General features: G+C 45.9%; 1 protein-coding gene across 2 annotated transcripts in view; it reads right to left on the bottom strand.

Annotated features, from left to right (window-relative positions):
- vsx2 (visual system homeobox 2) overlaps positions 1–11,252 on the bottom strand; it is a 70,881-nt gene extending 59,629 nt beyond the window's left edge. For both annotated transcript variants that reach the window (XM_038774115.1, XM_038774107.1), the window contains exon 1: positions 10,733–11,252. In XM_038774115.1, coding sequence (XP_038630043.1) covers positions 10,733–11,153 — 421 coding nt within the window. In that variant the 5' untranslated portion in view covers positions 11,154–11,252. The remainder of the gene's footprint in view (positions 1–10,732) is intronic.
- Positions 11,253–15,992: the final 4,740 nt, after the last annotated feature.

The following is a 15,992-nucleotide window of genomic DNA, read 5'->3' as shown; positions in this document are numbered from 1 at the left end:
GCAATTACAGCAAGGAACTAGGAAGGGAAATGGTGTGTTGGCTCTTAACTTGGTGATTGGTTCGATCCCAGCTCTGGGTTACTGTCGGTATGCAGTTTGCACATTTTCCCCGTGTCTGCGTGGGTTTCACTCCCACAACCCAAAGATGTGCAGGGTAGGTGGATTGGCCACGCTAAATTGCCCCTTCATTGAAAAAAAATTGGGTACTCTAAATTTATTCTTTTTATGTCTGTGGGTGTTTATTCATATAAATGTGTGTGTGTATAGGTGTGTATTTATATATGGGTGTGTGTCTGTAGGTGTCTATTTATATATGTTTATCTGTAGATGGTAAGAAGTCTTACAACACCAGGTTAAAGTCCAACAGGTTTGTTTCAAACACGAGCTTTTGGAGCACTGCTCCTTCCTCAGGTGAATCTGAGGAAGGAGCAGTGCTCCGAAAGCTCGTGTTTGAAACAAACCTGTTGGACTTTAACCTGGTGTTGTAAGACTTCTTACTGTGCTCACCCCAGTCCAATGCCGGCATCCCCACATCATATCTGTAGATGTGTATTTATATATGATTGTGTGTCTGTATTTGTAGGTGTGTGTTTATATGTGTGAGTCTGAGGGCAGCACGGTGGCGCAGTGGTTAGCACTGTGGCCTCACGGCGCTGAGGTCCCAGGTTCAATCCTGGCTCTGGGTCACTGTCCGTGTGAAGTTTGCACATTCTCCCCGTGTCTCCGTGGGTTTCGCCCCCACAACCCAAAAATGTGCCAGCTAGGTGGATTGGCCACGCTAAATTACCCCTTAATTGGAAAAAATGAATTGGGTACTCTAAATTTATAACAAAAAGAGAAGATATGTGTGAGTCTGTAAGTATGTATTTATATGAGTGTGCGTCTGTGTGTTTGTAGGTGTGTGTTTATATGTGTGAGTCTGTAAGTGTGTATTTATATATGAGTGTGTGTGTTTTTGTGCCTGCGTGTGGTCGAGTAGAGGGTGTTAATTGTCTTTTGATTCACGTTTGCTCATTAATCTCATTGATGTTTATTTCCTGCAACCTCTGGTGGAAAATGGGGAGTTGGAACCAATCCAGCAAACCCGTTTCAGTGTATTTTACAGGGTGCTGAAAAGCTGCCTGCCCCCCCCCCCCCCCCCCTCACCCCCAGAGCAGAGGCAGGGGATCTGTTTGAGTTCCATGCTGTGGGTTACCGTGCTGGCTCTCACCTGAACATAGAACATAGAATATTACAGCGCAGTACAGGCCCTTCGGCCCACGATGTTGCGCCGTCCTGTGAAACCCCTCTAAAGTCCCTCTACACGATTCCCTTATCGTCCATATACCTGGAGCAATCCCTGGCGGGGAGGGAGGGCTGGGGTAAAATGGGATCTGGGTGGCCCCTTCGCCTCTGCATGCCAATCGAGGGGGCGTTGAGACTGGATGCAGGGGCAGCTCTGAGCATCACAAGCTGGCTGCTGAACGATTCAGAGACAACTGGAGGTTTCTGCTCAGCCCTTGCTTCTTCACTGTGTCCCTTGGGTCAGAATTCAAACTTTCTCCATAAGGTGGGGAAGGGGCTGGTGGGGGGTTGGGGGAGGGGGTGAAACAAATGGATAGTTCTGTCAAAGAGCTAGCAGATACAATGGACTGAATTGCCTTGTTATGTCGTTTCTCTTTTAAAATGGGAATAAACTGAGACATTCTGGAGCTCATATTTTAAAAAGTACATTCGCAAAGGACGGAAATGTGCAGTGAGGGTGACCTAACCTGGAATTGTGCGTCCCATCTCTCCCTTCCCACTGGAAAGGAAGCCACGGGGGCAGGAATTTCGATATGGGTGGTGCATTCCTGAATTACCATTCCGCCCAGTATTACTCTCGGAAATGTTACATTGGAAATATATCCGTTTACTCCCGGTTTACTGTGTGTCGGGGAAAGGGGAGATGTTTGCCCCTATCCCACAGTGGAAGTATTATTCCAGTCACTTTTAACGCTAATTAACGACGATGTTTTATTTTAGAAAATCGTATTTTAACGATTTAAGGAAAACCCCGTTCAAAAACCCTTCTCCATCAGCAGAATAAGTCTGTGAATTTCTGGACCCCGGCAGCATTCAGGGACTCGGCAGCTCCCTGCTTGGGGAGGCTGTGGGGGGGGGGGGGGGGGGGGGCGATATAACATGAACATTTTCACCTCGTTCAAAACTATGTCAACAAGTTTGAACCCAACCTGACACCTTCTCCTGGAGAACGCTGCACTCGAATAACACTTCTCAGGGGCTGGGGGTCTCCCACACGGGCTAAAAGGACATCTTGGGGCAAGAAAAGTGTGGATTTATTTAATGGAAATGGTCTTGGCAGGACAGAATATTGTGGGTAGCCAGGGGCACGTTGCTGAAGATTTCCCTCTAACACATCACCACAAATGCAAGAGCGTTAAATTTCAAAGAATCACCGCAGTTTTGTGGAGTTCAAAATTCAGACAATCGCGGATTGTTTGAAATTTGCCATGTCTGTGTTAGTCCTGATGAGTCCAATATTTAAAAACTTTGGCAATGTGTCTCTTCAGCAATAGTAAGAGGAAATTACTCGAGTTTTTTGAAGGTGCGTCTAATTCACCTTCTACCCTGACAGGATCAGAACAATAATGGTGTTGTTGACCAGTCAAAGTAAGCAATCTCGATCAACGAGTTTACAACAGACCCAGGCAAGTAGCAACGAAAATCCCCAGAGCTGGAGAACTTTGGGAACCGTTAATTCAAATGTACCTGTTCTTTACAAGGAACTTTGCAACTCACTACAATCTAGTCTCAAATTATCCACACACCCTAGCCTCAAAATGTTTCTTAAAATAGCTTGTCCTCTTAACGAGGGAATGGTCTGTTTTCAAACATCAGCGCCCACACACACAGTGGAAGGATTCCTAGCTGATTATTAACTCGCATTAAGATCAACAAGAGCTAACGGTGGACTCGAACCTGCAGCTCCTGAACCAGAGGTCGGGACGCGACAAAACCTCCTTGTCTGTTCACTTTAAGGGGACAGATGGGAGCTGTTTAGGCAGCTTATCATTGTAGATTAACTGTGGGTAGGATCAGGATAAAGAGTAAAGCGATTTACATTTATAATGAATAAGAATGGGGCTAACAATTATAATTCATGGGATTATCCAATCCCATTCCGTAGAGAGATTCCTCTCCTTATAAATTATAAACAGGAGTGCAGATAAATTTACTGTTCCCCTCTAATGTGATGAAGCTACTGATCTGCCCAAATCCCTCATTCAATGATCAATAAATCAAGCCATCCAGTACTTTCTCTATTGTGTCAACGTGGCCCCTGGATCTCTGGTTAAACGGGGCGATGGCAGGTTCGTTATTCGAGGTTTCTTTCTTGTAGAAGCCTCTCAAGAAGCCAATCGGGTAAACGGGACGGAACGTGAGTGAGATTCCTGGTGTCACCGGGAGTACTGGGAGTTTCTGATAGAAACAGATAGAAACGATCTTCCCAGTTCAGAATCCCCAATCCCAGGAAATATCCAGCTGTCATTACTCTGCAACCAGCTCCCCATCATTGTCCCAATATTCAACCCCTGCCACTCCAGCTGAGATTCCCCTCAGTCCCTTCGTGTGCTTAGACATCTCTGTGAGTATTTCGAGGTTGCGTATCCACCCCCCCCCCCCCCCCCGTCCTGCCCTGAGGAAGGAAGTATTTATACTGCTCTCTTTTTTCCAATTTCCACTGAAATTAGCTTTATCTGAGTGTTGGATTCTAGGTGTTTCCCCAGGTTTAACTTCTGTAACAAATAACAGTCAAAGTTAAAATATCACTGTGATTTGGGAAGCGGTAGGGGTGGGTTTGATTGAACGGATATCATTGCCAGGAAAGTTGAGGATTCTCCTGGCGGACAGTAAAATGTTTTAGTGTGGATCTCATCCGGGGTGTGTGGCAGCCACAGAGTCATCCCTCCCCGACAGAACCAGTAACTCCTCCTGCAAAATCGATCCATTTCAGGATGGTTTGGTTACTCCTCCGTCTGTTCGATTCTGGTATACAAACATCCATACATTGCATGGTATACACACATCCACACACTCAGCATGGTATACAAACCTCTATACACTCAGCATGGTATACAAACCTCTATACACACTCCTGCACACCCCTGTACAGCTCAGCTATACTTTACATTCAGCATCATATACAAACCTCTATACACTCAGCATGGTATACAAACCTCTATACACTCAGCATGGTATACAAACCTCTATACACTCAGCATGGTATACAAACCTCTATACACTCAGCATTGTATACAAACCTCGATACGCTCAGCATGGTATACAAACTTCTGTACACTCAGCATGGTATACAAACCTCTATACACTCCTGCACACCCCTGTACAGCTCAGCTATACTTTACATTCAGCATCATATACAAACCTATATACATTCAGCATTGTATACAAATCTATATTCTCAGCATTAGGGGCTGGTTTAGCACACTGGGCTAAAGAGCTGACTTTTAAAGCAGACCGAGGCAGGCCAGCAACACGGTTCAATTCCCGTACCAGCCTCGCCGAACAGGCGCCGGAATGTGGCGACTAGGGGCTTTTCACATTAACTTCATTGAAGCCTACTTGTGACAATAAGCGATTTTCATTTCATTGTATACAAATCTCTATACCCTCAGCATTGTATACAAATCTCTATACCCTCAGCATAGTATACAAATCTCTATACCCTCAGCATTGTATACAAATCTCTGTACACCCAAGTTCTGCGCCGGTTTGAGTCTGTTACTCCTGCACACCCTTGTACACCTCAGCTATAGTTTCTCACAGCCATGGCACTCTCCTGGAGTATCGTACAGACCTATGGCTCCTGTATAGTCTTATTATTCCCGGATAGCAGTTACTCCGAGAGTTATTCCTGTGTGATGTACCTACGCAGCCCCTATTGCTTCAGGCTTATCCGTGTACTCCTGTGGGATATTGCTAATCACATAACTGTTACGACGCAGAGGGAGGCCATTTGGCCCATCGGGTCTGCACAGTCCCACCCCCACGCTCCTCCCGCTCCCGATAAACCTCTATTCCCAGTCGGCATTCTGGTCTTGTTATTCCCCTTCTATTTCCTGGTTACCAGCTGCACTCCCGCTTCTCCGATATCCCTTTCAATGGTATATGGAGCCCTTTCTTCCCCCAACCCCATATCCTCCTGGCTTCTATTCCTCCACAACCTTTCTATCTATACCTATGGATTTTGAAAGTGGGGAGGGTTGCTGTGAAATCTCCCTCCCCCTCCTCCCCGTGAAATCCCTGTGTTTATTACAAGAGTGGACACCCCGTACTGGAGTTGCTGACAATACCCAGCCCCACGTGTCCTGCTAGATTGTTGTACATGCCGGATTGGCGGAACCTTTCCCATCTCTAGGTCTAAATGCACAACTTTCACACCAAATAACCCCCCCACTAGTAATGAGCAGTTTCCACTAATTTCGCCTCCCCCATTCCCTCCACCCTCCCTCCCCTCCACTCAGGCCAATTCCCCACCACAAGCAGACATTTACAGCTGTGTGTGTGTGTGTGTGTGTGTATATATATATATGGTGCAATCTCGGGGGCTGCTCCCTGTTCACAGGAATATCATTTTGCTCCTAAGGCCACCGGCAACAGGTTTGTATCTGGCTCAGCACACTCGCTCATAGGATGTAACCCACCCAATAATATTCCCTCTTTACAACGGACAGAATTAGTCTGGATCCGTTTCTTGCTTCTCCTAAGATGGGGTGTGTGGTTCAAACAAATAAGGTGGTTTATCTGAGAAACGGCGTGTTTATGCTGACTGTGGGAATACAGAATGCAGAGGGTAAACAATGACTGCAACTCAGCACAACAGCATCCTTTATATAATTCTATGGATCGGGTAACCTGCACACCAACACCCTATACATGTTTATACAATCAGATTCTATAACAACCATAAACTGAAGCCCCCAATCCATCATCTTTACGGTTAATAGCCTACCAATCTCTGTACACTTGGCGTTATATACAAATCTCCATACACTCAGCATTGCATGCACATCGCTATACACTCAATACAAATCTCTATACACTCAGTATTGTACACAAATAGCTATACACTGGGCATAATATACAAATCTCCATACACTCAGCATTGTATACAAATCTCTATACACTCAACACAAGTCTCCATACACTCAACATTGTGTACAAATCGCCATACACTCAGCACCACATACAAATGTCTATACACTCAATACAAATCTCTATACATTCAGCATTGTGTACAAATCTCCATACACTCAGCATCACATACAAATCTCTATACACTCGGTATTGTACACAAATTTCCATACACTCTGCATTATATACCAATCTCTATACACTCAGCACTAGGGACCAATCTCTATATACTCAGCATCATATACCAATCTCTATACTCAGCATTGTACACTCGTTTCTATACACTCGGCATCATATACCAATCTCTATACACTCTGCATTGTATACAAGTTTCTATACACTCCACATCAATCTCTATACACTCAGCATCATAGAGAGATTTATATATACTCACATTGTATATAAATCTCTATACACTCAGTATCATATATGAACCTCTATGTGTACAGCATTATATACAAATCTCTACATTCTGAGCATCATATACAGCTCAAATATGTTATGCAACCCAAAATACACATCTTCTTGTACAGGATGTTTGGATATATAGGCCAGTAAATATATACACTCTTATCTCTGTCCTTCTAATCTCTAACCTCCAACCGCCCCCCCCCCCCCCCCCCACCCCCCCAACGACCGATTTATATTGCCTATTCGTTCCTCAATGAGCACAAATCCACATCCACAGCTAACCCCTCCTGGTCTCAATCTCTCTGCCTCTGTTCGCTACTGTAGCCCGTGTAAAATGTTGTACGATGATGTGTTGAGGGCAGGGTACTCGGCATGCGATATGTATGATATTGTAGAGTGCTGGTTGAAGATGTGCATACTGAGTAAGGCGGGTACAACTATATGTGACACAAGGGTTCCGGGAATATGGAGAATGTAACCAGCGTATGGGTAAGGGTTTACATGTTATTTTGTCTGTCTGCTGTTATGTCCTCCAATAATCCTATTCACACCCGTCTGCCACTTCAGATCCGCTGTGGGAGTTGCTGTGTCGATGTTCACTCTCCCTGGGGCAGCAGAGACAGGAGCTGCCTCCAGAACTCTCCCCAAAACTCCTTCACATCGCAGTGGCCTCTTCCGCCGCACTTCTGGTCACCTACTTCCATTTCACTCCTGATACAGTCTCACCATCCCAGTCCCCCCCCACCCCACGGGATGTTTCTGAAGACATTTTGCTGTGTTCAGTGTTTTATACCTTCCTATTTATCCAGCGTCCCATATAGCCCTTTACAAATGGTGTTCCATACACACTCACCACCTGCTACAACATTCATCAGCCCACACAATGTCAACATACACTTGCTTATGACATCTGCCCGCCCTATTCCACAGTCCTCGGCGCTCTATCAACTCAGCGACACATACAATGTACATGTTTGTCACTCTGCACAATGGACAGAGTCACCCTACCCAATCCTACAGTTGCCACCAAGTTGCAGTCCACACACGGGTCTTCAATGGAAACAAAAGGGCGAATGGCCTCCTTCCATGCTGTAAAATCTCTATGACTCTAACCGCAGGTGAGAATGAACACGCCTGAACCCTCATTTCCCCAATAACTTGTGTCCTCCTGTCCCATGTCCCGGAGTTGTCTAGCGTTCTGTGCAATGCCCTGTATTCTATACAACCCTCTCTAATCCTGCACGTCCTGAAGAGTTGTGTACACTTAATAGTATAGGAAGTAAGGTACACATTGTGAATCTTATTCATAAACCTATAGATCCAAAACCGTGTACATCCACAATCCATACTCTGGGATAGATTACTTACATTATCCAACGATTTTATACACCATGCATTATATTCAACCACTGTCAAACATAACAGCAGACAGTCATAAAGTATACAATTTCATAATTTACATTCTCCATATTCTCTGACTCCTTGAGTTGTATAAAGTGAATTGCCCCCATGCCCAATGTTAGCCAGATAGTCTTACATAAATGCGGAATACCCTTAAATTTCCATTCTCACTCGACAACATTGTATATGTATCCTATACATGTGCATCACACAATTATATGCGTCGAACACCATATAATTGGAGCGTTTTGTACCGAATGTAATTGGCATTCTGCACGTTATGCAGGTAGCGTTACGTACAATCGTACATGATCTTATTCATCGTTCTATTGCAACACGCAAATCATATATCCTGTGCAAATTTCTATATTTAATCTAATATATGCAATGCTAACACCCAGCACCACACTGTAAAGCCGGCATCATACATGGCCCCATATCAAATTGATTACGATATTCGGTGTCGCGTTCAGTTTCCTGCACATTGTTATGAACTATACTCAATGGAATGATATATGCTGTTCTATAAACTGACATCGATGTAGTCGTTTGTAATCAATGCAATTCGTCCGCCCTGCATCGATGCAATCCTATAAATACTGCACACAAAGCGAGTTTAACTGTCCAGCTCCCTATATAATTGTACTACCATCCCGGTAGCCAGATTCCTGGACAGGTTTACAAAGCCAGCACCATATGTAAAACGCAAATTCCTACAAATCCCGCCACCATGTGCAACCCTAATATCTACATTAATAGATACAATATCCCAAACACCGTGCACCCTCTATAATCTCTTGAATGCCATATCCCATATTGTCTTGAACAATAGCATTAAATACAATCCGCGTGTGTATACAAGCGAATCCACTGCATTTAGATCTCAAACAACAAAAAATATCATCTGCGACCAGGCTTCACAACCAGAAATTAAATGAAAACGTGGCGGCCCGCCAGGAATGAAGACCAAAAATTCAATACGCACATTCAAAATGTGCGCGTGTTACAGTTTGGAATAAACTGAGTGAAATCAACGGTGTACATGAAACAGCCGGAGTCCCGAGACGCCAATCATTGAGTTCTGAGTGAAACCAGAATCTCCAGACAGTTACCCCACTCCAAATCTCACAGGCTAGTGACTCTCACTCCCTCTCACTTTCTGACTTAAAATTGAGACTCCAATATTGTGGTGCAACTTTTTAAACCAGTCACTGCCACACTTGTGCGATGTCCTACTAACTGGACAAGGCGTTAATTTTACAACCCACGCTCTCGAAACGCCGACAGTATAATCTCTGACCGTGTCAATGTGGGACACACGCGTCACACCCATGTTACTACTGAACGAGATAATGAGACAATTTACAAAATCCCTCAGTGTATTTAGTGCAACTTCCAATTAGCAACCACAAAATGGGGGGGGGGGGGGGGGGGGGGCTTGCGTGTATTTGGTACAGGGCATGCCTGGCAGATAAATAGAAATATAAAATTATTGATTATTAAATAGAAACACTTCTCTTTTTGTGTTTTTTAGAGATGAGTCAATGTGTACTGGTACTGTGTATCGGTTAGGTATTTTTCGATATGCACACACACACACAATTCTCCATTTTCCAACCAGAGATTAAATCTTATCAACACACCCATGTGTTGTTATATTTATGTACAAACAAAATCCTTGAGTTTTAACAACAAGAGTGTTTGGGGAGCGCACTCCCCGCTCAGAGTTGAGCAATGTGATGCCGTCCCTCTCGGGTCCGGGAGTCAGGGCATTATCCTGTCGGTGCGAGATGCCGTTACCGTTTCAACTTCCAAAGCATTGACCCAAGACACAAAACCCACTCCACAGTTGAGAGTGCTGTCGCCAGCTTTAACGGGGAACAAGAGTTGAGGTTTATGCTCTGCAATGCAGCTGCAGATGTGCAATTGCGTGGAATTTAAAACGCAGCGATTTCAAAGCTTTGCATTTGGGCTTCGGGTTCCAATTTCTCAACCAGTTGTATTAGATATTTCCAGTCCTAAACACGTGCGGCGTTCCCGATTCACGAAGTGCAACAATATTCTAATTTACATTTATTTTCAGAATTGCCGGTGTGAATCTCCCCTGGCTATATCACCTCTGTCAACTTTTACCATTCCACCAGACCCGTCCCAATATCAGATGCGAACAGTCGCTCTCAAAAATTGCATTTGAGCAGCAGGGAGGTTCCAGGAAACACTGGCTTGATATTAGAAAGTGGGACTATCAGCAAAATGCCTGCCAACGTTTATTGACATCCGCGGTTTCTTGTTTAGTCTGCCTGTGGCGTCAATATCCCGTTCAATCATTGCATTTAATCTCATAAAAAAGTTCAACCGCTCTACACTGTGTCTGGTCAGATCGAACATGAATCCACCCAAGTGCCTTTTGGAAACGAAAACCTTTGGCTCTCAAAATAAAAAGTTTGTTCCAGGATTTAAACATTCTGCCGGCCAATGTTTTCAGTTTATCATTCAATCGCAGGAGCGGAAACTTCAAAGAGTTAAATCGATTTCGCTTTGAATAGTTCAATTGCCCGCATATTGTCAAAGTAACTATTTGTGAAATAACCAGCCATCCTATTCCCACCGAGATTCTTACTCCGACTGGATCTATTGAGGTGAGGGGGGGTGACCTCTGGGTACATCTGGAAGGGAGCAGGGATGGGGGGGGGGGGGGGGGGGGGGGTTGGATGGGAACTCTCACCTGAACTGACTTCTTGACTGGTTTCCAGGTGGATGGCCCCTCGGCGCAGAGGCTGCAGGTGAACGGGGGGACCAGGGTGCCTGATCCCAGGGTGCTCCGACAACACGTCCAGGAAGGCGGACTGCCCGTAAAAAGCCGGCAGCCCGGCGGCGCCGACCAGCCCCACCCCGGCGGGTGTCAGCACGGTCCTGGCCGCCACCAGGTGAGCCGTGGCCGGCAGCGAGTCGGAGAGCATCCGCGCTGGCGCGGGCGGCTCTTTATTCAGCCCGAGGATTTCCTGGATGCCGAATCCTGTGCACCTCGACGTGTTCCCCGAGCCAGGGGCGCCCTTCGGCCGCTCGTTGCCTACCAGGTTGTGGGAAATGCAAAGAGTTTTGGGCTTGTTGAAATTCTCTGAAACCATTTCCTCTTTGCCTGTCATGTTGGCAAATTGTTCAGCTCTGGGGTTCAATTCTCTCTCTCTCTCTCTCACTTTCTTTCTTTCTTTATTTCGTTCTCCCCCCTCCCCTCCCCTCCCTCCCCTCCCACTCCACTGGTCCCAAATGCACCGTCCAATGTGCAATGCTCACATCCCTTTAGAAATTCCCTATTTATTTAACGGGACAATCCCATCGGGCGGGCAACAGCATGAGCGACCAATCAGCGGCACGGGATCAATTAGGAATCCAGGAACACTCTCCCACCCTCCCTGGACTGAAACCCCCACTTTCACTCAGTCTGCAGAGGAAACCTTTCACAGTCCCTTCCCCGGCAGAAATCCCCGCCTTGAGTGTTTGGGCTGTTGTGAAAAATAAAAAAGTAACAAGTTCCCTCTCTCACTCACCCCCCCCCCCCCTCCCCCTCAACCACCCAGGACCCGTCCGCTCATTCTGAGAATTTAAACAACAGGGGGAAAAAACAATAACTAAATTGCAACAACCATCCATATTTCAAGCACGTCGTTTGTTTTGTTATTGGTGTGTCTGACAGGAATGCAAATGTGTGTGTTTGCCTTGTGCTGGGTAAGGGGAGGGGAAGGTGTTTGTTTATGTCGACTCGAGTAACAGAGCCCAAACATTGCAGCATCGTCCTCCTCTATCGCAGAATGTGATTTTACACCTGTAACGCTGGATATTGACATCTTCCCATAAGGTCATAGAGCTTTTACAGCACAAAAAGAAACCCTTCGGCCCATCGTGTCTGTCCCAGCCATCGAGCACCTATCTACTCTAATCCAATTTTCCACCACTCGCTCCTTAGATGCTATGGCGTTTCTACTGCTCATCTTCTCAAACGGTGTGAGGGCTCCCACTTCTATCACCCTTTCAGGCAGTGAGTTCCAGACTCCCACCACCCTCTGGGTGAAAAGGTTTTTCCTCAAATCCCCTCTAAATCTCCTGTCCCTTACCTTAAATGTATGTCCCCTGGTTATTAGCCCCCTCTGCTAAGGGGACAAGTTTTTCCCCCATCCACCCTATCCATAATTTTATACACCTCAATCAGCAACCCCACCCCAGCTATTTGTGCTCTAAGACAATCAACTCCAGTCTAACCAGACCCCCCAACCTTTTTAACAGTAAATCTACTCCGCAACACTTTGTCTCCTCTTCCACTACATATTTGGACAACTTTCTTTCGGAGCGGTGCTCTTCACAGTTTAGTATTTAATAGTTTATAATAGTAGCCATTCGGTACGCCCTCGCCCTCCGTTCCTCCAGTTCAATTTTGTCCATTTCTTCTTCGTTCTGGACAAATGCCTGCACGGGTTCTTTCAACTCTCCTCGTCCCCTACGAGTGCATTATCCAACCGTCTGAGAATAATTTCTATCCTGCACCTCTCCCCTCTCCCGCCCCCCGCCACCCCGTCCAAATATAAAGTGAAATGATCACTGGGACAAATATCGAAGCAATCTTTCAAATGGAAATTATTTAATGGAAGAAGCAGACTAAATATAATCTGTAAATGTTTACAAACCCATATAGACATGTGTATAATGTATGGACGGGGAAAGAGTGTGTTTCAACGGGACGCTAGACATCATATTCCATCTCTTTCTCTCTCTCTCTCTTTCTCATTACCCCAGGAGAGTTTCCAACGAATCTCGCACATTTACTGTATCAACAGGACACGCCAGGACCAATGAAACACACATTAATTGCAATCTGTCGGACCTCAGTCGTCATCCCGGCCAAGTATGATTTCCATTTGAACCGGACTCCTGTATCCGAGAGGCTGATGTGACACATAAACTGCACCGAAGGTACGATTTGTCTCTGCGCGAGATATTGTTTCAAATTGAGCTCGAGTCTTCCTGGGCTTTCGTCCAATGAATCTATTAGAATTCATTAGCATGTCCCCCACTCCTACCCCCACACAAACCACCCCCCACACACAAACACACACACATCCCCCACCCCCCACACACAAACCATCCCCACACATTAACACACACAAACCCCACACACCCACACACACATCCCCCCACCCCCACACACAAACCACCCTCACACACAAACACACACACACACCCCACCCCCACACACAAACCCCACACACCCACACACACATCCCCCCCACACACACATTCCCCACCCCCACACACAAACCACCCCCACATATTACACACACAAACCCCACACATCCACACACACATCCCCCCACACACACATCCCCCACCCCCACACACAGAACCCCCCCCATATACACATAACACCCCCACATACACACACGCACACACACCCCCACACACACACAACCTCCCCCATCCCTACCCCCACAACCCAAACCCCCCACACCTAATCCCTCACAACACACCCGACACCCCCCATACACATCCCACGCACACACATCCCCCCACCCCTACCCCACACAAACTACCCACACACACAAACACACACACAAACACACACACAAACCCCACACAGCCACACACACATTCCCCCCACACACACAACACCCCCCACCCCTACCCCCACACAAACCTCCCACACACACAAACACACACACAAACCCCACACAGCCACACACACATTCCCCCCACACACACATCCCACCACCCCCCACACACACACATAACCCCCCCCCCACACACACACACACAAACTCCCCCAGACACACACACACGACCTCCCCATCCCTACCCCCAACCCCCCACACACAAACACACACACACCACACACACACCCAAACCTCCCCCACAACACATCCAACCCCTCCCACAACACACCCGACCCCCCCCCCCCCCCCCCCACATACACACACATCCGATCCCCCCCTCCGCAATACACACACACATGTCCAAATGATTGTGTTCTGTTTGATGGGAGAGGTCCATTTGCCTCCGCCTTGCTCCTGTTTGATTTGTATTCCCCGGGCAGGCTGGCCAAGGTTAAACGGCGGGTTTGCAGCAACTCCAGCGATTCGGGAATTCAGACGGACTGGAATTGATTGGAGACTGCAGTCAAAGACGTATGATTGGATTTGCCGCTTTTAAAAACAAGAATAATGTATATTTTATGGTCGGCGGTGAATGTATTCGTTCAGCTCTGTCGTACCGAGAGAGTATGAACCCGACTCCCAGCTGGACACCCAGTCAATTCGCTATCTGATCAGATCTGATCCGCCGGATTCCCAGACTAAAAACCACAAAAAGTGGGAAAATGGACCTGGGACTGACTAATTGTACGAGTTACTCTTTAATAATCACACCAGTGAAATCAATAATTATATTAAAACGACTTAATAAATATAAGAATACGCCTGACTGTGTGAACAGTTAATTGTGAATATTAACCAGTGTCTGAATCACTCGCCGCCAATTTAAAAAAAAGGTATATTAATTTGAGTTCAGTTTCGAATGCTTTGCAAAATTAAATTTCAAACGATTGTCACATTTACTTTCTCTTCGGCAAAAAATGCTGCATTTTCTGACACTTCTGGGGGCGAACGAATTGGGAATTAACATTTTCATATTTGATTTCCGAGGCCATTATACCCACTTTCTAACCCTCCCCTCTCTCTCTTCTCTCTCTAGTAATGAGAGAACGTTAATCCTGATATCAATTCCTGGGGGGGGGGGGGGATTTAAAAAAAATATATGGGATAAATTCCTCCTTCTAAATGTTATGAGTAAAATCACTTTATCTTGTGGTAATTTGTTGCAGTTTAGTGAAGGGGGAGAGCGGGGCGTTCTGATGCCGAATTATCTGCTTGCTATTTATTACATTTTACTTTGCTGGGCACCGATATGCGAACCGCTTTCGTTCGTCCATTCATCCAGGAGGATTGTCCCAGGGAAAAAATAATAATTACTGCCTAAAAGCCCATATTTACCGATCAATTTCCTATTGGGAAGAAGTAGACCAGGTCTCTCTGGATCACAATGAGCCACGATGGGGAGTGCTGTTGGTACAATGATGGGAGGGTTTGTGTGTCTGTGGGGGGGGGGGTCAATTGAGTTTTGTTTCTAAGGGGGAATGTGTCAATTTATCTAAAATAACGAGATTGGAAAGTAGCGAGAGAGAGAGAGAGAAATACGAAAGAGTTATTGGGATTTTTGAGAAAAATAGATAGAAAACAGATGGAAAGAAATAGAGAAAAAAGGAGATAGAGGAAACAGAGGAACGGATGGGGACGGCAGAAAGAAACAGAAGAAGCGAGAGTTGGAAGGACGCAGAAATAAAAAAGCGAGATGGACAGAAATTAAACAGTGTAATCCACACACACGGGGAGGGTGATCTCCCTCCACGATTCGACCTGATTGCCAGAGATTAATGCCAACGAGGGAAATGCTCCCTTCCTCCCGTTATATAACAGTAAGCCCCACTAATCAGTAATTATGACATTATCTTTCATTTTATCTCTCTCCTAAAACCGTTGGCGAATAATTGGTCAGCACAACGCAGTGTCCTCGGTGGCTTTATTAAAAAGGCTCGTTCGCTTAATCCCGTTTCTCCGACGGGGTGTGGGCGGGGGGGGGGGGGGGGGGGGGGAGAGATACATGTCTGCCAAACAGAAAAAGAGGGGGAGAAATAGAGTAAACCTCGGAAAAGGATTTGATGGAAGACAAAAGCATTAATGTATCAAAATAACGTGGGTGCAGATCGAATAACCAACAGGCTGTTAAAAGGCGCTGTGACTATGTAACAGAATATAAAATACACACGGGCATTATGAGAAAATATAGACAGAGCTAATGGAAAATATATTTTAAAAATGGGAACGGAATCAAACAGGACACCAGACACGAGAAATTAAATACTAACATGGACAGGGGCACTT

This window comes from Scyliorhinus canicula, chromosome 2, assembly GCF_902713615.1.
Source record: "Scyliorhinus canicula chromosome 2, sScyCan1.1, whole genome shotgun sequence".
Lineage (NCBI taxonomy): Eukaryota > Metazoa > Chordata > Chondrichthyes > Carcharhiniformes > Scyliorhinidae > Scyliorhinus > Scyliorhinus canicula.
The sequence above is the reverse complement of the archived record's forward strand: the minus strand, read 5'-3'. Positions and strand labels throughout refer to the sequence as shown.